General features: G+C 44.0%; 2 protein-coding genes across 4 annotated transcripts in view; one reads left to right on the top strand and one right to left on the bottom strand.

Annotated features, from left to right (window-relative positions):
- atxn1l (ataxin 1-like) overlaps positions 1–27,217 on the top strand; it is a 303,220-nt gene that overhangs the window by 227,287 nt on the left and 48,716 nt on the right. The window lies entirely within an intron of this gene.
- itga11a (integrin, alpha 11a) overlaps positions 1–27,217 on the bottom strand; it is a 95,230-nt gene that overhangs the window by 29,705 nt on the left and 38,308 nt on the right. For 2 of the 3 annotated variants that reach the window (XM_083758392.1, XM_083758393.1), the window contains exons 4-13: positions 26,182–26,273; positions 23,542–23,656; positions 21,096–21,223; positions 17,755–17,903; positions 15,665–15,809; positions 14,768–14,933; positions 13,433–13,503; positions 8,413–8,557; positions 7,094–7,242; positions 1,366–1,509 (exon numbers count right to left, since the gene is read on the bottom strand). In XM_083758392.1, the coding sequence (XP_083614518.1) occupies positions 1,366–1,509; positions 7,094–7,242; positions 8,413–8,557; positions 13,433–13,503; positions 14,768–14,933; positions 15,665–15,809; positions 17,755–17,903; positions 21,096–21,223; positions 23,542–23,656; positions 26,182–26,273 (1,304 nt within the window). The remainder of the gene's footprint in view (positions 1–1,365; positions 1,510–7,093; positions 7,243–8,412; positions 8,558–13,432; positions 13,504–14,767; positions 14,934–15,664; positions 15,810–17,754; positions 17,904–21,095; positions 21,224–23,541; positions 23,657–26,181; positions 26,274–27,217) is intronic. The other variant, XM_083758394.1, reaches the window with a different exon arrangement.

The raw sequence follows: 27,217 nt of genomic DNA, 5'->3' as shown, positions 1-27,217 counted from the left end.
ACATTCCTAGTAAAGCCAAAACCTTCATGATCAGCAGTGGATCTCTATGGAGACACAACATTGGTTCAGCTATGCGACGAAAACAAAGAAATATCCTCAATATAAAAGTCTTCATGAATTCCATAGAAAATAAGCCATTTATAATACTATAATTTCCACTCTTTAAGACTTTCATGGAGGCTTTTATTTATTCCCTACCAAATGTCTTAATGGTGGAAAATGACTTTTGAAGCAGTGAATATTTTCCTGCTGACTTCATCGAACACATCTATTATGAAGCGAAGTGTGCGTCTGGCGTCGGCCTGATCGGTTTCCCATTTCAATCTGCTCTGTGTTCAATCAGTCTGTCTGCAACACTTCAATGTGTTAATTGTGAAAGTGGAATGCGAGGATGGCGTCTGCAGGGTGGGTTGTTGGTCTGTGTGTGACAGAATGCAGGGACTGTGTTTTGGAAACCGTCTGGACGGAATATATCTGGATCCTGGAGCTGCGAGACTGCAGTGTTAGCACAGGTGCAGAGTTTCAGACCCTAATTTATTGTCTGGCATAAATAGCTGGTATACTGTACTGCTACAGTATTACTTGGCCCTGTGTGCGTGGCGCGTTAGAGCCCGGCCAGGCTGACATTTTTATTTCTTTCCAGCGGTATTTGGGATTAAAACATTTATTAATTCCGGGATTGATATGGTTTTGGACGAGAATGAAAAGTCAACGGGAGTTTGGGTGTGATATCAATTTTCCATTCCATCTTTTCAACCGCTTATCCGTACTCGGGTCGCGGGGATATAACATCGATTAGCCTCGTTATTTTACCACATATACGTATCATATAATATCATTCTTATCCACCGTCATCATGACATCATCTCATTCCGGCCAATCGCAATTTGCGTCCTCACTTTTGTCTTTGTGTTTACACAGACCCTCAAACCTGGGCGTAGGAGGGCCCCTCAAAAAAGGAAACCAACGATTCAACCTCGGAAGGTCGCCTTCAGGGACGCGCGCGCACGCACGCACACACGCACGCACGCAAACAATAATTAATTGCATTTTTATAGAGCTTTTCCAAGTGCTCAAAGCGCTTTACAACGGTTCATTCATTCATACGTTGGGAGGTGAAGCGGCGAACAGTCGACATCAGCGTCCTCACTTCCCACATTCACACACCAATGGTGGCGAGCTCACACCGACCGACTCATTGGAGGCAATGTAGGGTTCAGTGTCTTGCCCAAAGGACACTTCGACATATGGCCAGGAGGAGGAGCCGGGATTCGAACCGCCGACCCACGGATCATTGGACGACCTGCTCTACCTCCTGAGCCACAGCTGCCCATACACACACACACACCCGCAGTCCATACTCACCAGCTCCGTCACCCTGTAGATGTACACCTTGCCTTTCTCCAGTCCTCCGCTGAAGAACATGGGCGCCGCCACCAGCAGGTTGTCTGTCACCCCGTCCCCGTCCAGGTCCATGGGGGCGATCTCACTGCCGTAATACGAGCCGATCTGCCACAGACATTACACACCGGTTAGTACAATGTTTTACCAATATTTAGATTCAGTAGATAGACAGATAGATTATTTATTTTTGTGTCATGCACCAAAGGCGCCCAGCCCACATGGACTTATAGGACACACCATATCATTGCTTCAATATTGCATTGTGTACAAGAAACAGGTTTGTTTTGTTGTTGTTTCTTTTGTTTTTTTACACAAACAAAACATTCTGCCTTCTTTCCCACTCTTTGCATAAAAAGTCTGCTAAAGCAAAAATACCTTTCCTAAAACAAAATTCCAGTTTTTCATAGTCCTCTAACCAGAAAAAGTTAGCACAGATGGTTGTCATTTTACAAAATAATACATGTCTTAATTCTTCATGTAATGGGCAGTAAAACAAAAAATGAATTTCATTTTCAATTTCTTTCAAATCACACACTAGACACACTCTGTCCTCCTCAGGAGTACCAATGAATCTACCCGTTTCTAAAGCTAATGGTAAGGTCCCAGAATGCATCTGTGTCTTAGTCTTTTGAATAAGACGCCATTTCCTATTTAGCCTTCTGAAAAACCTTAGTCCACTTAAGTCTTTAGTCAACAAAATGAACACTGACCCGATGGCAGCATTAAGGAGAACTGCCTTTTTTTCCTCAAACTCTCCTGAACCTGAACGCAGCCTTTTGGCGTTGTAAGAGTTCGTCCTCCATGTCGTACGGCGCATCTCCACTATGGCTAAAGAGTTCTGCTGGCCGGGTTGGGCCACGGAAATAGCTGAACTGAACTACAACGCAAGCTCGACATGTTGTGAGCTTGTAGATCTGTTGTTTTAGCAAAAAGTGCCCTTTTAGGGAAGTGTTGTAGTATTCGAGTCCTACACTCGACTCGTATTGAGTCCGGGTCTCGAGTCCACATTTTCATGTACTCGGTCTCTAAGTAAAAATGAGAAAAGGGCCGCACACACGTAGCCACGATGCTGTATATTTATTACTATCCAACGTTTCGACCTAGGAGCTCAGTGGCGTGCACAGACATTTAGAGGGGCAGGTGCTCAAGTGAAAAAAGGGCACCTTTTTGCAGCGCATTTTGGGGCGGGAACCCATTTTGGTGCTTTAGCTATTGAAAAATAGCAGATCTACAATCTCATAGCGCGCGCTACGAGCTTGTAGGTCTGCTATTTCTTTCTAATCGAAGAACCACTGACATAGTAACATAGCTTTAGAATTGTGGGGGCCTAAATAATACAGTAGAAACGTTTTTTTATCAAGATTTGATCAATGTCACCATGGTCCACACACTACAAATTAAGAAAAAATAAGCAAACTTTTTTTTTCCTTTTTTTTAAGAGCAATATTGCCAAAAGGGCAGGGGGTGCTCTAGCTCTATCTGTGCACGCCACTGCCTGAAGAAGACCTCCTACACTGTAGGTCGAAGCTGATGCGCCTGCAACTCTTTTCTGTACCTATCGACTCGGTCTCGCCTCCCGTCGGGCTCGGTCTCGATTTGGACTCAACCTCCTCCCACACTCGGTCTTGACTCTAACCCCCCCCTCCCCCTCCCTCGGACTTGAGTCTAACCCCCCCACCCCCCTCCCTCGGACTTGGTCTTGGACTCTCTTTAGGTGGACTCGACTACAACACTAGATATAGAGTCTGCCCGTCCCCGTGACAATCCAACCATTCACTTTTTGATTTTGATTTCTAGTTTTTAACCTTTTAAACCTTGCTTATTATCAGCCGGTTGAAATTCCAAGGCCAGACTTAACACATATTATTGTTGTTTACGACATCCTGGAATCCTTGGCATTTCCTCCACATGCATATAGAGGCCTGAATGACTGATGACCCTTAATAACTGTGAACTGAATAACTGATGACCCTGAATAACTGTGAACTGAATAACTGATGACCCTGAATAACTGTGAACTGAATAACTGATGACCCTGAATAACTGTGAACTGAATAACTGATGACCCTGAATAACTGTGAACTGAAGCACACGAGGAGCTCCGGGTCATGTGATGTCAGTGGAGGAAAAAGTTAAAGTTAAGTAAAAGTATCAATACTGCAGTGCAGAAACTTTGAAATACTCAAAGTACAAGTCCGTTAATTCAAAATGGGCTTGACTAAAAAAGATAAAAAGCAAGGTTTTTATTAGAGATGTCCCGATACTGTATCGGTATCGGGAAAAGTATCGGATCGGCCCTTATTTGTCATAATCGGGTCATATTGGTATCGGTGAATATGCCAGTCTAACCACCGATCCGACAGAGGGGTAAGGGGGTTGACACTATGGCAGGTAAATGAAATGTTGGGACATGTGGAGTTTGCTTTGGAGTTGCCCAAACTGCAAGTGCACAAAAAAAAGTGTATCGGGACATCCCTAGTTTTTACCTACTGTACAAGCGACAGCTGCATAGGAGAAGGACAACCAGGTGCCCGACGTATACTGAAATATAAGGGACTCCTGCACAATTTCTTCAATTGCAGTGAAAAAGTTTAATAGAGAAACAACTTGTTTCTGTTTCTCCTTTTTGCGAGTCCTTTCTTTTTCAAGAGCAAAAATACAACAGTATTGGCATCAAAATGTACTTAAAAGTACCAAAAGTAAAAGTACTCATTATGCAGTATGTCTCATTTCAAGTTTTCAATTCAAATGTATAAAAATGTTTTGAAAATAGCCGATATACAAGCTCACAATGACATTGTGAGATCATGTAGATCGCCCGTTTTCAAATGGCTGAAATGTATAGGGCTGAAGTGTGTGTATGTATGTGTATGTATGTTTTAATGGTCAAAATGTACAAAGTAACTAATGACTAATAAATACGTTTTCAAATAAAAATAAAAAATGAAAAATGAAAAATAAAAGTACAATATTTGGATCCTAGATGACGTAGTGAAGTGAAGTAAAAGTATCGGAAATTGGAAAAACTCAAAGTACAAATACCTCAACATTGTTCTTAACCCATTTATGGGCGTGAACCCCTTTTGGTGTTTTAAACATTATGTTATAATTTAGCTATAAAAAAATAGCAGATCTACAAGCTCATAGCGCGCCACCGAGTGGCGCACTACGAGCTTGTAGGTCTGCTATTTTTGAAAAGTTGTGAAAATGTGGCGCAAATCTTTGAATATATATTTCAGAGCGTTTTTAACAAACATATTGGTTTCTGGTGGGTCCCTGGAACTACATGTTTTGAAATGGGGTCCGTGGCCCAATAGAGATAATTCTGGGGGTCCTTGACATGAAAAAGGTTGAGCACAACTGGCATAGAAACATGGGGTTTTTTAAGAAAACTGATCGCCATCAGTCCAAAATGGGTTATGTACATGTAATTAGTTACTTTTCACCACTGGTGTGATGACAGTAGTGGCTGTGGCTGCAGGCCTGTCTAGACAGCAGAAGATACAGACTGACTGACTCTCTCAGAGAGAGAGAGAGAGAGAGAGAGAGAGAGAGAGAGAGAGAGAGCTCTCTGCTGGGAAAGCCTGTCACTGGATTCCAGATTGGAAACATCTGTGCTAGATTAGGAGGAGACCATCCTTTGTCACAGAGTGCCAGAGAAACATTTGTTTGCAAGGAAGTTAACATCTGTTGTCATGCAGATAATGAAGTATCGCCGGCCGGATTAAATGAGCTAAGTGTTGCTGGAAGATCACTGTGACATGTGTCCCTGCGTGTGAACTGTCCCCTTGCCAGTGGCTAATACGTGAAGAGACCGTGTAATTTTCAATTACTTTAATATTTTTGGGATGTTTTTTGTTATGGATCTTCATTTTCCTAAAACATAACATGAATGAAAAAGTAATACATAAATAAAAAACGCAGCCCCACTCAAGAGGAAAATGTCAGTCACCAGAACCAAGGACGGACATTTCCATGAATCCACCTTTAAATAGATGGTTGAAATGGAAACACAAAAGGCTGAGTAGACGATGAAAATAATGACCACTTTGTTTTGTTGTTGTTTTTTTAAGTGAACTATCCCTTTAACACTGATCTCAACTGGTAGAAGGAAGGCACTGGAGAAGACTCTGACGTGACATGGAAACGTTGTCCTTTTTACTGACGCAGATGTTATAGTAACCATTGAAATGTTGTCCTTTTTACTGACGCAGATGTTATAGTAACCATTGAAATGTTGTCCTTTTTACTGACGCAGATGTTATAGATCTATACATCAAATGTTGTCCTTTTACTGACGCAGATGTTATAGATATATACATCGAAATGTTGTCTCTTTTACTCGCACCCTGCTAAATAACGGCTTTAACTGTCCTAGTCTTTTTTATCGTATACCAGTCCTGCTCCTGAGACGCACGGGACCTATCTAAAATAAATAGTAAATACTAAATGGTAAATGGTGCATTTATATAGCGCCTTTATCCAAGGCGCTTTACATAGATTGTGCATTGCATTCACCCATTCACACACACATTCATACACCGATTGCGGCAGAAGCCATGCAAGGTACCAACCAGCACATCGGGAGCAATTTGGGGATGTCTTGCCCAAGGACACCTCGACATGTAGACAGGAGGAGCCAGGATTCGAACCGCCGACCCATGGATCAGTGGACGACCTGCTCTACCTCTTGAGCCATGCACAGTCGCAGTTGAGACGCGGTGGAAACCTCTTGAATGGTTTAGAACAAACGGCCTGGCATGTCCAGCAGACTAACATCACTGTCAATAGATCAGGGTTCCCCAATTAATTTTCCTCAAGGGCCATATTCTGACTAGCGTACCAGGCTGGGGGCCGAGTCCGCAAATGGCCCGCGGGCCGCCTATTGGGGAACCCTGGTGTAGATGTTAGTCTGGAATCTCTGTGTGAAACGAAACCTGCATTTCCACGCGGCGGATTGAATGACATGCCTCTGTATATTGTGTATATTCCTGCACTATACCTGCATCGAGTGATTGTGGTACATAGAAATTGATCTATTGAAGATTCTGACCTTCAAATGTACATCATTTTTGTTTTGATTGAATTGCTGTATTGTTCTTTCTGCTTTGGCAATTTAAACATATGTTTTCTCATGCCAATAAAGCCCTTTGAATTGAATGGCCTCTGGTGATAAACCCACCACCACATTTGCATACTGAGCCCTGATTGGTGCCCCATAAACAAGGACAATGTTGGCATCTAACGCCACGCGATCCGTGACGTTGTTGTTTCTCCGTGAATGTGGTGTGTCTATAGCTGTCCGTGCACGGCGTGCATGTTCTCAGGCCAGCGCATCACGGAAAGGGAAACCACGGAGCTGGGTTGAGAACGCGGGGGCAGTGTCGGTCGGTGACGTATCACGGGGCGCAGGCATGACGTCACGGTCTATGACTTGCCGAACTGAACAAACAGTGTGCGCTCACAACTCACTCCGAATTGTAATAATAGATGTATTGTTGCTGTAGTGTTTATTTTTATTTTTATTTTTGGACTGAAATTGAAATAATCCAAAAGGCTTTCTTGTGTTTTGATCCTTGGTAATGCCGACTCGTATGTCGGAAAGTTGCTCTGTGCTCTTTTTTTTATTTATCACCAAAATCAAATCAATCAATCAATCAATCAATCAATCAATCAATCCTTGCCTTACCTGCAGGCCTTTGAGGGAGTGCAGGATGGTGAGGTTGCCCGTGTTCTTCAGGGTGAAGATGATGACCTTGCCAGTGTGGTTGAAGCGTGGCGCGCCGGCCACCAGGAGGCGACCGTTCCTGGCCGACACCACCGACGTGACGGTGTAGCCTGGTGACACAAACACCACGCGTTACACAAACACCATATGTTACACAAACACCACGCGTTACACAAACACCATATGTTACAGTATGAGTGAAAAACCAGCGTGCACGCACGTACGCATGCATGCTCGGACACTCCCTCGCACATGCACACGCACAAGCACACTCACACTCACACACACATCCCTCACTTACAGTCCAAGTCAAGACCAAGTCCAAGGAAGAGTCGAGACCGAGACCAGATTATTAGTATTTCTTCTCATTTGATAGTATAGAGAAAGAGTGTGGTGGTGCTCCTCCCTGCTCCCTCTAACTCCGCCCACATTTGGCCAAGTACGGAGCCATGTTGTTTGTTGCGTCACTCTGTAGTCATTAGCTTGAGCTTCTAGTCGAGCAAGTGCTGAACTCGGGCTGTGTACACGATCTTCTATCTATCTACTATCTTTTTGAGCAAGCAACTTCTTTGGCTTTATACCATCTTCCATCTCTCTACTATCTTTGACGTCTCTGTTTAGAAGATATGGTACGCCAGTGCAGTGTTGTCAGTTGCAAGGCAAATTGTTTCCGATGACGGGATTAAGATTGGATTTCCAGCTTGGAAACAACACCAAGGAGTTGCGGAGTTAACAAAGAAACGTCGTATGGCTTGGGTTTCAGCTGTTAGACGAAACAACATCACTTTCAGCAACATTCCCAGACACATGTTTGTGTGTTCACGGCATTTTCAGACTGGTAAGTTAGAAGTTAGAAGTTAGCTAATGCTGCACGCTGTTGTTTACATCGAGCCATTTATTACCATAGCTGTTTACTGGGGTTAGTGGGCTAGTCGAGGGTTCATGAGACAACTCGGGTCCCGTTTACTTACTCAGCATGACTAATAGTTTCATAATAATAAGCATTACTCGAGATAACTCTTTAGTTATTCATGTAGCCAAAATGAAATGAAACGTTATCTCAGCGTGTTTTGCACATGTTTTGCTGGTTTATAGTTTATCTCTATATGAAATGTCTACTCTGCTACGCATTGCCCGATCCATCCTACATTCCTAGCTGTCAATGTTGTAGCTGGTCGCTAGCTGTAGCTTGCTGTAGCCTCAGTGCAAGCTAAAGTAAACAAACAACATGGCATCATTACTCACCCAGGTAAGCACCTGGTTGGTTCAACGTTACTCACCCAGGTAAGCACCGTGGTTCTTCAGCTCTTCGGGGAACTCCTGCGCGTACGAGGACTTGGGAGGGATGACTTTCCCCTGGCGGGTCTCCTTCAGAACCGCTCCGTTCCAGTCGTAGGCCCCCACGGCACCCACTATGATACCATCCTGTAAACATTGGCACATGTAGGGGAGGGTGATCACTGGTACACATGGCAGAAGAGAGTTTTGTTTCTCTTTAAAATTCACAAGTTTAGTTAGTTAAATTAAGTCCCCTCACACCTATACTTCATGTCACAAAGGATGCCGACCCCTGCTGTAAAACACCCATGGCACCCACTATGATACCATCCTGTAAAACACCCATGGCACCCACTATGATACCATCCTGTAAAACACCCACGGCACCCACTATGATACCATCCTGTAAAACACCCACGGCACCCACTATGATACCATCCTGTAAAACACCCATGGCACCCACTATGATACCATCCTGTAAAACACCCACGGCACCCACTATGATACCATCCTGTAAAACACCCACGGCACCCACTACGATACCATCCTGTAAAACACCCATGGCACCCACTATGATACCATCCTGTAAAACACCCATGGCACCCACTATGATACCATCCTGTAAAACACCCACGGCACCCACTACGATACCATCCTGTAAAACACCCACGGCACCCACTACGATACCATCCTGTAAAACACCCACGGCACCAACTACGATACCATCCTGTAAAACACCCATGGCACCCACTATGATACCATCCTGTAAAACACCCATGGCACCCACTATGATACCATCCTGTAAAACACCCATGGCACCCACTATGATACCATCCTGTAAAACACCCATGGCACCCACTATGATACCATCCTGTAAAACACCCACGGCACCCATCCTACGATACCATCCTGTAAAACACCCACGGCACCCACTATGATACCATCCTGTAAAACACCCACGGCACCCATCCTACGATACCATCCTGTAAAACACCCATGGCACCCACTATGATACCATCCTGTAAAACACCCATGGCACCCACTATGATACCATCCTGTAAAACACCCACGGCACCCACTATGATACCATCCTGTAAAACACCCATGGCACCCACTATGATACCATCCTGTAAAACACCCACGGCACCCACTACGATACCATCCTGTAAAACACCCATGGCACCCACTATGATACCATCCTGTAAAACACCCATGGCACCCACTATGATACCATCCTGTAAAACACCCACGGCACCCATCCTACGATACCATCCTGTAAAACACCCACGGTACCCACTACGATACCATCCTGTAAAACACCCACGGCACCCATCCTACGATACCATCCTGTAAAACACCCACGGCACCCACTACGATACCATCCTGTAAAACACCCATGGCACCCACTATGATACCATCCTGTAAAACACCCATGGCACCCACTATGATACCATCCTGTAAAACACCCACGGCACCCATCCTACGATACCATCCTGTAAAACACCCACGGCACCCACTACGATACCATCCTGTAAAACACCCATGGCACCCACTATGATACCATCCTGTAAAACACCCATGGCACCCACTATGATACCATCCTGTAAAACACCCGTGTGAAGTGAGGGGCGCTCTTATCATCGTACATCATCATCCGTCATCTCATTCCGGCCAATCACAATTTGTGGAGAAGTGATCCAGTAGAACTAAATGTTGGGGAGGGACTAGTGGAGAAGAGATCCAGTAGAACTAAATGTTAGGGAGGGACTAGTGGAGAAGAGATCCAGTAGAACTAAATGTCAGGGAGGGACTAGTGGAGAAGAGATCCAGTTAAACTAAATGTTAGGGAGGGACTAGTGGAGAAGAGATCCAGTGGAACTAAATGTCAGCGAGGGACTAGTGGAGAAGAGATCCAGTAGAACTAAATGTTAGGGAGGGACTAGTGGAGAAGAGATCCAGTAGAACTAAATGTTAGGGAGGGACTAGTGGAGAAGAGATCCAGTAGAACTAAATGTTAGGGAGGGACTAGTGGAGAAGAGATCCTGTAGAACTAAATGGCCTTTTCTGTGCTAGCCCCTCCTATATTCAGCTATAGTGTAAAACTTTGTCCTAACACAAACATTAAATTCCATCGACAATGAATGGAGAATTTATGTCATATGTAGACGAGCAAATCAGTATTTTCGTTAAATTCCCATTGACAATAAATGGAGAATTTACGTCATAATCATCATGATGATGTACGATGATAAGAGCGCCCCTCACTTCATACGGGTGTGATTTTTTTTTTTTTTTAAACAAACCATTATTTAACGAAAGAAAGAGACCAGAAAACGTAAGGTAATTCATCAAACTGAGAGGAACTAGAACTTTGACTTCAGAGTACCTTGAGTCTATGACACAGTAATGATAGGGTTCCTTCTATGACTTAATGAGCTGCCTTCCCTCCATACACGCTACAGTATGCAGACAACATATTTTCCAAAGGTTAGGGAGGACATGTTGTTGGGGTGCATTTTGCAATTCCGTACTGAGAAATGGAATTGTCTGCTCACCAAACACTCAAACTCCGTCAGTTTCTGATCTTATATAGCCTTTGTGGTTATATCTGTTTTGGTGAAAACGGTCGCTATGGCAATTTTGAATAAAGTCTGAAGACTAAGATCTATCTTTATTTTTTTTTATGTAGGGACATGGCTGTCCTACCATGATGTGCTCTGGCTCCACTGGGAAGTTAAGGAAAAATACTGCAGATATGTGGTCACGATATGTGTGTTGGCATCCTGCATGATCGTCAGCTAACTGCCAAATAAATCAGTTAGGCCACAGAAGTAACATGAACTAGATAAAGTGCCCCTCGGGGCACAGGTCTCCACCAGGGCAGGTCAGGTTGTGGCCTCCTGGTGGCGCTATAATGGGCCAATGTGAAAAGGGTGACATTTCTTCTTACACCTTGGATGGCAATTGGATGATTTGAGGCATTTTGTTCCAAAAATGTGTTTTGCAAAAAATCCACCTGTTGGTGGCGCTATAACAGGCCAATGTGAGAAGGGTGGGATATTATTTCTTAGCCTAGTAAGAAAGTCTGTGAAAGATTTCACGTAAAATGCACGCTGCGTTCATGATTTGAGGGTTTTTGTTCAAAACGGGCCAATCCTGAAAACTTTGAAAGCCAATGTTAGCCAATTAGGATGGAATATGAAATATAGGACAGATCCGTCTTGAACACGTGACTATAGAGCGTCGCAGTCCCGCCCCCTTTCATGACGACGCCTGGCCCAGGAAGTGAATCACAATGCATTCTTCCCATAGACATTTCAAAAAGTATTTATTTAAAGACCTTTTAAGCGTCGTACGAAGCCAACTCGGGTCGTGACAAATCATGACAACACACACAATATTTTGGACAAAACAAATAATTACATAGAAGAAAAACAACAAAAAAGGTGTTGTAACCTGCCGTTTTTTTCTACTTTCTAATTCTTTGTTTGGCCCGAAAAGTGTTTGTTGTCATTATTTGTCACGACAAGAGTCGACAAGAGTCGTCCGCAGCGTAAACATCTTTAAATATATAATTTCTGAAATGTCTATGAGGAAAATGAACGGAGAATCATGGTATGGTCATCAGGGTCATGGTAGGGGGCGGGACTGCAACGCTCTATAGAGATACTGTGTAACGATGTTTTTGGACAGAATCTGGAGGAGTAATATCAACAAATGGGTTTAACATTTAACAACTATAGTGTGTTTTTTATATACATGACAGACAGTTTGAAGGTAGAGGGTACAGTAAGGGAAGCAAGTGACTCAGAGGAAAAAGCCAAAGTACTTGCGAGCGACGTCAGGATGTGTATGACATCAGCAGCATTTTGAACTGGCATGCTTGAAGTTTCGACAAAACCATCTGGGCTCCCAGGGCCTGTTTTTCTCCTCAAAAAGACCCAGCATTACTTCCAATAACGTATCCTACTTTCAACACTCAGGTTGCCTTTATTGAGCACATAGTGCTATCCCTGGAATCCAAGAGAATTTCCAACCACTGCTAGCTGTCGCCCAGCTGCAACTATAAGCTCTATATTTACTTATGGTCTGAAGGGGATATATTTATGATTCTCCCTTGGCTACTTCAGTTAAAACTGTCATTCTGCAAACATCAAGTTAGGTGGAGACAGTAGGTAAACAACCAGACCACCGAATAGTGCACTGCAAAATCTTTGCTAATTTAATTCTTGAAAAAAAAAGGAGAAAAAAAAGGATCTGCAAGGCTGTTAAATGAACAGTCAGGATTGTACAGTATGGACTTGTTTCAGTCCTCCAGCTGTGTCAGTCTGAACGCCAACACACCTGCTGCTATCTGCTCTCACACAGAGCCAAAAAAACCTCAAAAAACAAACTAGAACGGAAACCAATCCTGTCTTTTTAAAGGGCTGCCGTCTCAACCTGGTCTCAGCCTTTCACCAAATGATGTCTCCCATAGGATTTATAGTGGTGAATTATTTCTCGTTCTGGTGTGGCTGAAGTGGAAAAGGGCCCGTCTCTGGCTGTCAGAGGCCTCAGAGGGGTTCGATCCCCGGCCGGGTCATACCAAGGACTGTAAAAATGGGACCCAATGCCTCCCTGTTTGGCATCAAAGGGTTGGATTGGGGGTCAAATCAACTAACTTGCAGATTAACTGGTTCAGACCGTACGACGTGTGTACTACACGTCCTAGCACGTTTTTAATGATATCAAACTCGAGAAGAATATTCAGAATGTTGTCCCTTTTTTCTTTTGTTGGCCTCCAAGGCCTCCAAGGCCATACTCTTTGCTCTTCGTTCATCCGCGGTCCCGGTCACTTCCCTGTTTACCGCTGCAGAAAGAATGCCTCGTCTCTCCTAATCTAGGGCGCTCTCCGTGGTTTTGATCAGATGGATATACTAAGCTCTTCATTTCTGACTTCTCACCACAAAACTCCCAGCGGGTAACGGGTGTGTGTGTGCGTGTGCGTGTGCGTGCGTGTGCGTGTGCGTGTGTGTGTGTTACCTCTACAATGTGTGAGGAGAAGCCAGCCTGAGACATCTGGAGGCCAAACGCTGTCCCATTCTTATTGGTCCCTGGGTGAACAACAAAGATTCTGATTAGTCCCTGGGTAAACAAGAACCATTCTTATTGGTCAATAGGTAAACAAATACAAAAAAATAAAAAAGAGACACACGTAGCCACGATGCTGTATATTTATTATTATCCAACGTATATTATTATTCCTCTTCTTCAGGGAATGAAGAAGACCTACTAAGAACACCTCCTAGGTCGAAACGTATATATATATAATAATAAATATACAGCATTGTGGCTACGTGTGCGGCCTTTTTCTAATTTTTACTTATTTACTGCCTTAGGCCAGCACCTCACCAACACTGGTGTGTTATTTACTGCCTTAGGCCAGCACCTCACCAACACTGGTGTGTTATTTACTGCCTTAGGCCAGCACCTCACCAACACTGGTGTGTTATTTACTGCCTTAGGCCAGCACCTCACCAACACTGGTGTGTTATTTACTGCCTTAGGCCAGCACCTCACCAACACTGGTGTGTTATTTACTGCCTTAGGCCAGCACCTCACCAACACTGGTGTGCGCCCTTTCCTGTTTTGTCTACCAATAGGTAAACACAAACATCAAATATGTTGTCGGCACCTGAAAAACTCGCTACATGGTTTTCAAATGACTGAGGGGACAAGCTGGAAGGGCCTATAACCCTATATGTTACGGCTGCTGTTCTAAATCCTTTAATAAAGAAAATAATAATAATAATAATAATAATAGCTCAGATTTATATAGCGCTTTTCTAAATACCCAAAGCGCTTTACATGGGAACACCAGGAACAGACTTTATTAAGAAAAAAGATCAAAGCTAAAACATAACAGATACAGGGTTAAAAAGATAAAAAGATAAAGGAGACCTCAACTGGGGAAAGCTATTCTGAAGAGGTGGGTTTTAAGTGAGGTTTTGAAGGAGAGGAGAGAGGGAGCAGCTCTGAGATGGTTGGGGAGTTCATTCCAGAGTTTGGGGGCCGAAAAAATCACACTCACGTGTGAAGTGAGGGGCGCTCTGACCAGTCCATCATACATAACATTTCATACTCAGCCAATCAAATCTAACCTATATGGGGTACACACAATCACACAAAGCTGGGAATAGGAGGGGATAAATATATAGCAGGCACTTTGAACAAGCATAACTCATGCCTTGTTTGGCCAAAAGCCACGGTAACCTGTTCACTTAAATTACTTCATCCACAGCAGTATAGGTTATATAAATATACAAATCAGTGTGCATTTGGGGTCATAGGTCAAATGACCTAGGTCATAGGTCAAACCTTCAAGACTGAAGATGCGTTCCCCGAGCGCGTCCACGATGTCCTTCAGAGCAGACTCGTCCGTCACGTTGAAGAAGTGTTTGTCGTCCGGGTCGCTGGCGATGTACTTGATCTCGTTGAGGAAGGCCTCGGGGTTGATGCCTCGTCGGTTGTAGTAGCCAAGAACCTACGGAGATCAGTTCAGAACGTTTTAGGGTTGATGGTGGTTGTAGTAGCCAAGGACCTACGGAGATTAGTTCAGAACGTTTTAGGGTTGATGGTGGTTGTAGTAGCCAAGGACCTACGGAGATTAGTTCAGAACGTTTCAGGGTTGATGGTGGTTGTAGTAGCCAAGGACCTACGGAGATTAGTTCAGAACGTTTTAGGGTTGATGGTGGTTGTAGTAGCCAAGGACCTACGGAGATTAGTTCAGAACGTTTTAGGGTTGATGGTGGTTGTAGTAGCCAAGGACCTACGGAGATTAGTTCAGAACGTTTCAGGGTTGATGGTGGTTGTAGTAGCCAAGAACCTACGGAGATTAGTTCAAAACTAGGCATGTAACGTGATGCTAGGATAATTATACTCACAGCGATGGCGCAGCGTGTGATGCTAGGATAATTATACCCACAGCGATGGCGTAGCGTGTGATGCTAGGATAATTATACTCACAGCGATGGCATAGCGCGTGATGCTAGGATAATTATACTCACAGCGATGGCGTAGCGTGTGATGCTAGGATAATTATACTCACAGCGATGGCATAGCGCGTGATGCTATAGGATAATTATACTCACAGCGATGGCGTAGTAGAGTGATGCTAGGATAATTATACTCACAGCGATGGCATAGCGCGTGATGCTAGGATAATTATACTCACAGCGATGGCATAGCGCGTGATGCTAGGATAATTATACTCACAGCGATGGCGTAGCGCGTGATGCCTTCCTTCTCGCTGTCCTCGATGGCCTGCTGCAGGTCCGGGCTGTCATGTGACTCTCCGTCCGTTATCACGATCATCACCTTCTTGGCACCTCGCCGACCGCCTTGCTTGAAGCCCTCGGAGCTGTAGTTTAATAACACGCGTAGTTGCATTATTATGAACCCCTCGGAGTTGTGGCAAAATGTGTAGTTTATTTCCCACGATTTTTGCTTCCCAATTTGTAATCCTGGACGCTACACTTCCTATGCCATATAGGAAGAGCAACGGAATGACCTCATGCTTCCTACTATGCATGAGGAGTCCAAGTCAATACTTGGTCTGGGCTACTTTTGAACAAATTATGTCATCAATGGGGCGTGGCATGGAGGTGATCAGCCTTTGTCACTGTTGAGGTGTTATGGAAGCCCAGGTTTGCTTTTATAACAGCCGTAAATGCATTTGTGTTGTTGAATCTCATGTCTCACACCTTCCTCATGACAATACCTAGATTCTCTGTGGGGTTCAGGTCAGGCCAGTTGGCTGGTCAGTTAAGCACAGTAATACCATGGTCAGTACACCAGTTACTAGTAGTTTTAACACAGTAATACCATGGTCAGTACATCAGTTACTAGTAGTTTTGGCACTGTGGGCAGGTGACAAATCGAGCTGGAAAGGACAAGCATCTCCATGAAGCTTGTCAACATACTGAAGCACAATGTACTCTAAAAAGATGGCTGTAAAGTTTTCACTGTCAGTGATCAACACCAGCAGATAACATGGCCAAAATCATCACTGTGTTTTGTCCAGAGTATCAACATAACCATCTATTATGATATTTTACAGCACTGTGTGCCTCAGTACATTGACAAGCTTTATGTTGATGCTGATTTTCCTTTTCCAGCAGCACTTGGCACCTGCCCACAGAGCTAAAACTACTAGTAACTGGTGTACTGCCCATGGTATTACTGTGTTAAAACTACTAGTAACTGGTGTACTGACCATGGTATTACTGTGTTAAAACTACTAGTAACTGGTGTACTGACCATGGTATTACTGTGTTAAAACTACTAGTAACTGGTGTACTGCCCATGGTATTACTGTGTTAAAACTACTAGTAACTGGTGTACTGACCATGGTATTACTGTGTTAAAACTACTAGTAACTGGTGTACTGATCATGGTAATACTGTGCTTAACTGACCAGCCAACTGACCTGACCTGAACCCCACAGAATAGGTTGTATTGTCAAGAGGAAGGTGTGAGACATGAGACAAAAAAATATATTTATGGATGTTATCAAACAAACCTGGGCTTCCATAACACCTCAACAGTGCCATAGGCTGATCACCTCCATGCCACGCCCCATTGATGAATTTTTTTTTTTCAAAAGTAGCCCAGACCAAGTATTGACTGCATACATTAATATATTTCGACATTTCTCGTTTAAAAAAAATATTTTTTTAGTGGTCTCGTAAAATGAGACTTTTTTTTTATTTTCGATCGGATTACAAGTGATTACTAAATGACTAAATTGTAAATGGAATGGAACCCTGCAGGACCTTCTAGCTGTGAGACGACAGCGCTACCGACTGCGCCACCGTGTCCCCTAGGGGGCGTCACAGTGTTCCCTACCGTGCAACATTAATGCAGATATGTTGCATATAATTCTGTACCATGCGACGTTAATGCAGATATGATATTAATAGCATGTAATAATGATATTAGTACCATGCGATATTAATGCAGATATGATATTAATAGCATGTAATAATGATATTAGTACCATGCGATATTAATGCAGATATGATATTAATAGCATGTAATAATGATATTAGTACCATGCAATGTTAATGCAGATATGATATTAATAGCATGTAATAATGATATTAGTACCGTGCGATGTTAATGCAGACATGATATTAATATTATGTAATAATGATATTAGTACCGTGCAATATTAATGCAGACATGATATTAATAGTGTGTAATAATGATATTAGTACCATGCAATGTTATGTAATAATGATATTAGTACCGTGCGATGTTAATGCAGATATGATATTAATAGTGTGTAATAATGATATTAGTACCGTGCGATGTTGATGCCCAGAGCCGTGTTGGTCTCCTCTCCTCCTCTCTGCTCGATGCTGCGTGCTCTCTTCACCACTTCTTCCACCGACTTGTAATCACTGAGTTGGAACTCATGGACCACCTTCTCCCCGTACTGGACCACACCGACCTGAAGACACACACAGTGATGGAACCGTTAACTAATACAACCACCTTCTCCCCGTACTGGACCACCCCGACCTGAAGACACACACAACGATGGAACCGTTAACTAATACAACCACCTTCTCCCCGTACTGGACCACCCCGACCTGAAGACACACACAACGATGGAACCGTTAACTAATACAACCACCTTCTCCCCGTACTGGACCACCCCGACCTGAAGACACACACAGTGATGGAACCGTTAACTCAGGGACCACCTTCTCCCCGTACTGGACCACCCCGACCTGAAGACACACACAACGATGGAACCGTTAACTAATACAACCACCTTCTCCCCGTACTGGACCACCCCGACCTGAAGACACACACAGTGATGGAACCGTTAACTCAAGGACCACCTTCTCCCCGTACTGGACAACCCCGACCTGAAGACACACACAGTGATGGAACCGTTAACTCAGGGACCACCTTCTCCCCGTACTGGACAACCCCGACCTGAAGACACACACAGTGATGGAACCGTTAACTCAGGGACCACCTTCTCCCCGTACTGGACAACCCCGACCTGAAGACACACACAGTGATGGAACCGTTAACTCAGGGACCACCTTCTCCCCGTACTGGACAACCCCGACCTGAAGACACACACAGTGATGGAACCGTTAACTCAGGGACCACCTTCTCCCCGTACTGGACAACCCCGACCTGAAGACACACACAGTGATGGAACCGTTAACTAATACAACCACCTTCTCCCCGTACTGGACCACCCCGACCTCAAGACACACACAACGATGGAACCGTTAACTCAAGGACCACCTTCTCCCCGTACTGGACAACCCCGACCTGAAGACACACACAGTGATGGAACCGTTAACTCAGGGACCACCTTCTCCCCGTACTGGACCACCCCGACCTGAAGACACACACAACGATGGAACCGTTAACTCAAGGACCACCTTCTCCCCGTACTGGACAACCCCGACCTGAAGACACACACAGTGATGGAACCGTTAACTCAGGGACCACCTTCTCCCCGTACTGGACAACCCCGACCTGAAGACACACACAGTGATGGAACCGTTAACTCAGGGACCACCTTCTCCCCGTACTGGACAACCCCGACCTGAAGACACACACAACGATGGAACCGTTAACCCATTCTGACCTGAGATCAGATTCATACGAGGTTTCCACTGGACACACACTGGTCTGATTAACCCATTCTGACCTGAGATCAGATTCTAAAAATGTCAGTCGCTCTTCGATTTTTCAAAAATAGCAGACAGTGGCGCGCTATGAGCTTATAGATCTGCTATTTTTCAATAGCTAAAGCATAACATGATGCTAACACCAAAATGGGTTCCCGTTCAGAATGGGTTAACTCAAGGACCACCTTCTCCCCGTACTGGACCACCCCGACCTGAAGACACACACAACGATGGAACCGTTAAATAATACAACACCATTTTGTAACCCATTTTTCACCCCGGTGTCAACGCTCCGCCAACCTGGGGAGAGCAACGGACTTGAACTCATGCTTCCTTCATGGCTGAGTGTCCAAGTTGCTCCTCCTACACGTGACAGGGGGGAGTTTCCCTGGTTGGACGTAGCGCGTGGAAGGAACGTTATTCCAAACAGTTCCTTTTTCCCAGGCTTACCGGACCAGGATTACTGCATGTTTTTTGTGAGGGTACGGGGAGAACATGCAAACTCCACACAGAAAGGCCCTTTTGCCAACCCCGCCTCGGGTATGGGCACTGATGACGCGGAGGAGAATACAACCATCTTCAACCGCTTATCCGGAGTCGGGTCGCGGGGGCAACAGCTCCATCCTTCCCTCTCCAGAGCAACATTAGTAACTTCTGATTGGAGGGAATATAATAATCCCCATGTTCATATTCACTAATTTCCCTATTTTGGTATCTTTTAACATGTTGTTCTCAAATTCCAATGCTGATTACAAATAGGTCTCCAGTGAGCACCTTTGTCAAGAAGGCACTGTCAGAGGCCTTTCAGAGAGGCGTGGGCACAGATGCTGCGTGTAATAATTCTCACACAGCACCTCCCCTGCCTTCTCCAAGGTCACGACACTGCTACATCTATCAATGGGCTTTGTACGGCCAGGCACGCAACTAGTTTGAACCAGCCCAAACTGTTACTGCCCAGCCATGCAATGTGCCGGACCCACCCATTTCTCTGAAAATGTGCTTTGATATAAGCAGGTGAAACCATATTGTTACTTCATGTGGCCCCGACGACTCAATCTGAGCGGTCGTGACTTCATAATTTGTACGGTACATCTTACTTTGTGGAATAAATTTTCCATCAGACCAGACTTTTTCTCAAGTACTTTTATTGACTCATCTTTTGCATTAAAATCCTCCGATCAGAACCCCTCATGACCATAGGTGAGAGTAGAAACACTTCATAACCATAGGTGAGAGTAGGAACACTTCATGACCATATATAGAGTAGGGACACTTCATGACCATATATAGAGTAGGAACACTTCATGACCATATAGAGTAGGAACACTTCATGACCATATTATAGAGTAAGAACACTTCATGACCATATAGGAAGGAAACTTGCTCGGTAGACAGAGAGCTTTGCCTTCTGGCTCAGCTCTGTTTTCATCACAACAGTGCGTTACAGCGACTGCAATACCGCCCCTGCCGCTCCGATTATCGGCTGATCTCCTTCTCTGTCCTCCTTTCACTCATGAACAAGACTCCGCTATACTTAAACTTCTCTACTAATGTCTCGTTCCCAACCCGAGAAACTTAAACTCCTTCACCTGGGGTAATGTCTCTTTCCCTATATCCGCATAATAATATACTAATTTCAATATTATAAAATGTGCATTGTCAAGCTCCATAGTAAGCATTAACTTACTCAGCATAATGTGCATTCATATTTATTGAATCATTTTTGTTTGGTAGGCTATTTCAGCAGCACGTCTATTATTATATCCTTCAGAATGCAATGTAGACCTCCATATTTACACACACTGTATGTACTGTATCTGACATGGTCCAATGAGTGAACATTATGCGCACACGCACACACACACACACACACACACACACACACACACACACACACACACACACACACACACACACACACACACACACACACACACCTGCATCTGACCTGGTCCAATGAGTGAACATCTTTACACACACACCTGTATCTGACCTGGTCCGATGTAGAACTTCTGCAGAATGTTGATGAGAAAAGCCTGGATTTCATTCCAAGGATAGATGGAGTTGGAACCGTCCAGGACGATCATGATGTCCATGTAGGTCTCACACCCTGAGGAGAAACATGTCTTCATCACATTAGGTCTCACACCCTGAGGAGAAACATCATGTCTTCATCACATTAGGTCTCACACCCTGAGGAGAAACATCATGTCTTCATCACATTAGGTCTCACACCCTGAGGAGAAACATGTCTTCATCACATTAGGTCTCACACCCTGAGGAGAAACATGTCTTCATCACATTAGGTCTCACACCCTGAGGAGAAACATCATGTCTTCATCACATTAGGTCTCACACCCTGAGGAGAAACATGTCTTCATCACATTAGGTCTCACACCCTGAGGAGAAACATCATGTCTTCATCACATTAGGTCTCACACCCTGAGGAGAAACATGTCTTCATCACATTAAGTCTCACACCCTGAGGAGAAACATGTCTTCATCACATTAGGTCTCACACCCTGAGGAGAAACATGTCTTCATCACATTAGGTCTCACACCCTGAGGAGAAACATGTCTTCATCACATTATGTCTCACACCCTGAGGAGAAACATGTCTTCATCACATTAGGTCTCACACCCTGAGGAGAAACATGTCTTCATCACATTAGGTCTCACACCCTGAGGAGAAAAATGTCTTCATCACATTAAGTCTCACACCCTGAGGAGAAACATGTCTTCATCACATTAGGTCTCACACCCTGAGGAGAAACATGTCTTCATCACATTAGGTCTCACACCCTGAGGAGAAACATGTCTTCATCACATTATGTCTCACACCCTGAGGAGAAAAATGTCTTCATCACATTAGGTCTCACACCCTGAGGAGAAACATGTCTTCATCACATTAGGTCTCACACCCTGAGGAGAAACATGTCTTCATCACATTAGGTCTCACACCCTGAGGAGAAACATCATGTCTTCATCACATTAGGTCTCACACCCTGAGGAGAAACATGTCTTCATCACATTAGGTCTCACACCCTGAGGAGAAACATCATGTCTTCATCACATTAGGTCTCACACCCTGAGGAGAAACATGTCTTCATCACATTAAGTCTCACACCCTGAGGAGAAACATGTCTTCATCGCATTATGTCTCACACCCTGAGGAGAAACATGTCTTCATCACATTATGTCTCACACCCTGAGGAGAAACATGTCTTCATCACATTAAGTCTCACACCCTGAGGAGAAACATGTCTTCATCACATTAGGTCTCACACCCTGAGGAGAAACATGTCTTCATCACATTAGGTCTCACACCCTGAGGAGAAACATCAACGTCTTCATCACATTCGTTACAAATAAATAACATGTCAGTATTTTTTTTCTCTTTCCAACAATTTAAATGAGCACTAAGGATCTTATTGTGTTTGCATTTGAAAAGAAACAGAAATGAGGAAATTAATAATTCCACAAGTCTAACTTAAGATGGCGTGCCATGATTTTCCACCCTAAAACATGATCATGATTATTATATAAGCACAACGTTTTTTTTTCAAAATGTGTACACTAATTGTTAAAATTGAGTTTTTCTGTGGACACGCCCAGCAGTTCATTAAGTTCATTAAGTATGCCTGGTTTGCCTAGTGGGGGGTGATGGGTGGTGATCCACCTGTACTGAAGCCACACCCACAGCTGTTGATAAAGGCGGAGGGGTTAGGCGAGGGGATGACATTGTGATGTCACATATCACTCTTTATTTCATTGGCACGTTTGACTGTCAAGGTTTCAGCATCCAGGAAGAAACCCTAAATACAAACTAGGGAAGACATTGTTGCACATAACAACCACACCAAGGGCTCTAATGGAGTACTGTCACCTCATAAACACATGAAACACCTGGAAAGAATACAAGAATCACGGCACTCTATCTTTAAAGTTTAAACCCTTTCTATGGAGAACTTAAACCTTACTATGAAAGGTTCTATGGAGAACTTAAACCTTACTATGAAAGGTTCTATGGAGAACTTAAACCTATGACTTATAGCATGTTATGTAGACAGCACTATAATTGCATTGTATGTAGTCATAGCACGTCATAGTACATATGTATAGCATAGCATAGTATAGTATATATGTATAGTTTATATGTATAGTTTAATTATATAGATATTCCACTGTTACGTTCTTAGTATAGTATAGTAGTATAGTATATATGTATAGTTTATATGTATAGTTTCATATAGATATTACACTGTTACGTTCTTAGCTTACGCATGTCTCATGATAAATGCTTTTTATGTGATGTATTCCCATGCTTTTTTGTTCTTGCTTAATGTAAGTCGCTCTGGATTAAGAGCGTCTGCTAAATGCCTAAATTGTAAATTGTATGAAAGGTTCTATGGGAGATTTAAAGCTTACTCTGAAAGGCTGGAGCGATGGTTCTGGAGAACTTAAAGCTGGCGTTGACTCTGGAACAGATCCCCGTGCTGTAGTATGAGCTGCCACACTCATAGGACCACAGAGGCCCACAGGCCTGGAACATAGAACAAGTATTTATACTCATAGGACCATAGAGGCCCACAGGCCTGGAACATAGAACAAGTATTTATACTCATAGGACCACAGAGGCCCACAGGCCTGAAACAGAACAAGTATTTATACTCATAGGACCATAGAGGCCCACAGGCCTGAAACATAGAACAAGTATTTATACTCATAGGACCACAGAGGCCCACAGGCCTGGAACATAGAACAAGTATTTATACTCATATGACCATAGAGGCCCACAGGCCTGGAACATAGAACAAGTATTTATACTCATAGGACCACAGAGGCCCACAGGCCTGGAACATAGAACAAGTATTTATACTCATAGGACCACAGAGGCCCACAGGCCTGAAACATAGAACAAGTATTTATACTCATAGGACCACAGAGGCCCACAGGCCTGGAACATAGAACAAGTATTTATACTCATAGGACCATAGAGGCCCACAGGCCTGGAACATAGAACAAGTATTTATACTCATAGGACCACAGAGGCCCACAGGCCTGGAACATAGAACAAGTATTTATACTCATAGGACCACAGAGGCCCACAGGCCTGGAACATAGAACAAGTATTTATACTCATAGGACCATAGAGGCCCACAGGCCTGGAACATAGAACAAGTATTTATACTCATAGGACCACAGAGGCCCACAGGCCTGAAACATAGAACAAGTATTTATACTCATAGGACCACAGAGGCCCACAGGCCTGAAACATAGAACAAGTATTTATACTCATAGGACCACAGAGGCCCACAGGCCTGAAACATAGAACAAGTATTTATACTCATAGGACCACAGAGGCCCACAGGCCTGAAACATAGAACAAGTATTTATACTCATAGGACCACAGAGGCCCACAGGCCTGGAACATAGAACAAGTATTTATACTCATATGACCATAGAGGCCCACAGGCCTGAAACATAGAACAAGTATTTATACTCATAGGACCACAGAGGCCCACAGGCCTGAAACATAGAACAAGTATTTATACTCATAGGACCACAGAGGCCCACAGGCCTGGAACATAGAACAAGTATTTATACTCATAGGACCACAGAGGCCCACAGGCCTGAAACATAGAACAAGTATTTATACTCATAGGACCACAGAGGCCCACAGGCCTGAAACATAGAACAAGTATTTATACTCATAGGACCACAGAGGCCCACAGGCCTGAAACATAGAACAAGTATTTATACTCATAGGACCACAGAGGCCCACAGGCCTGAAACATAGAACAAGTATTTATACTCATAGGACCACAGAGGCCCACAGGCCTGAAACATAGAACAAGTATTTATACTCATAGGACCACAGAGGCCCACAGGCCTGGAACATAGAACAAGTATTTATACTCATAGGACCACAGAGGCCCACAGGCCTGAAACATAGAACAAGTATTTATACTCATAGGACCACAGAGGCCCACAGGCCTGAAACATAGAACAAGTATTTATACTCATAGGACCACAGAGGCCCACAGGCCTGAAACATAGAACAAGTATTTATACTCATAGGACCATAGAGGCCCACAGGCCTGAAACATAGAACAAGTATTTATACTCATAGGACCATAGAGGCCCACAGGCCTGAGACATAGAACAAGTATTTATACTCATAGGACCATAGAGGCCCACAGGCCTGAAACATAGAACAAGTATTTATACTCATATGACCAGAGAGGCCCACAGGCCTGAAACATAGAACAAGTATTTATACTCATATGATCATAGAGGCCCACAGGCCTGAAACATAGAACAAGTATTTATACTCATAGGACCATAGAGGCCCACAGGCCTGAAACATTGAACAAGTATTTATACGCATACGACTATAGTGAAGTATTTATACTCATATGACCGTAGTGGTCCTTTTATTGCGACGCTAGATTGTTTAAATGGGTTGTTGAATCTAGAGTTCTATCTGATCGTATTATACAACGTTAAACTCACCAACTAATTAATTTGCAGCTGGAAAGCTTGAATTATCCTCATTCTGTATTTCATAAAAGTCCACCTGATGTTATTATGAGATACTTTCTGTCAATACATTCCATACAGCTGCAGTGTTGGTGAGTTTAACGTAGATGAATGGGCTGTCAATGGAGCTGTTGATTCAACTCTAGATCCAACCCATTAGATAAAACAATCTAGTGTTGCAAATTGCAGCCAAGCCCACATTCCTGGCTGAAACCAAAACACAATTATTTATACCAGAAATATATGTCTACATGGTGGCCATTCAACTCTTACAGTATGTCAAATGTACTAGTGTACAGTAACTGTATATCTGTGTATTCCCCAATTCTAAACATATAAGTTCACGATCAAAAACAATTAACTTCCAATTTCATCAAAATTTCATTTTGTCTTTTGAACACACCATTTTGTATTAGTCCTATTTAGTCATCTGACATCATTTAGTCTTAGCCTAGTCTTATAGTCGACAAAATCTTAGTCTTTCGGTCATTTTGTCTTAGTCTAGTCAACAGAATCAACACTGACCACAAAGCTGTTGTCTTTGGGGTTGGACGTCAGGGTCATTCCCAGCCTCATCTTGTCCTTTCGCTCAGAGACGTTGGTGAGAGATATCCTTCCTTGGGGAAAACATCATCTTTTAGTGAAAAGGTGACGGCACTGAATGTGCAATACTGTATGGCAGAATAGTGTATAGCCTATATGCGCACAGCAGCCATTTTGGAAAGAAGTATTCCTACTTCACAGGTGTTACCTATGGTACTGATTATGATACCATTTACTGTGCAGTGGTTCTCAAAAAAAATGTCAAGGACCCCCATTACTTAAGGCCTATTCATAGTCTGGATTTTCGGTGGTGAGGTGACCACCGCTCCGGTGGTGAGCTGACCACCGGAGCTGAAATAACGTTGAGCGGTGGTGAGTAAAAACAGAGAGAAGGGCTGAGGCGGTGGCGGTGGTTTGCTCTTCACCGCGGCTTGTGACGCCATGTTGTAGTTCGGTGGTCACCTAACCACCGAAAATCCAGACTATGTATGAGCCTTAACACACCCATTTGGAACCCACTCAAGGACCACTGGGGTAGCAGAGTGTTTCCAGTGAGCCAACATGCACAATATCAGTATACCAGAGTGGCTCAGAGCCCTCAGCCTCAAACGTCTAATACCTCCCTGGATCCATAGGGATGTCCCTATGGGGATGTCCCCATGTCCCCCATAGGGACATAGGGATGTCCCTATGGGGATGTCCCTATGGGGGGACATAGGGACATAGGGATGTCCCTATGGGGGGACATAGGGATGTCCCTATGGGGGGGACATAGGGATGTCCCTATGGGGGGACATAGGGACATAGGGATGACCCTATGGGGATGTCCCTATGGGGATGTCCCTATGGGGATGTCCCCATGTCCCCCATAGGGACATAGGGATGTCCCTATGGGGATGTCCCTATGGGGGGACATAGGGACATAGGGATGTCCCTATGGGGGGACATAGGGACATAGGGATGTCCCCATGTCCCCCATAGGGACATAGGGATGTCCCCATGTCCCCCATAGGGACAT

The sequence above is a fragment of the Protomyctophum parallelum genome, assembly GCF_964188405.1.
Source record: "Protomyctophum parallelum genome assembly, chromosome: 2".
Lineage (NCBI taxonomy): Eukaryota > Metazoa > Chordata > Actinopteri > Myctophiformes > Myctophidae > Protomyctophum > Protomyctophum parallelum.
The sequence above is the reverse complement of the archived record's forward strand: the minus strand, read 5'-3'. Positions and strand labels throughout refer to the sequence as shown.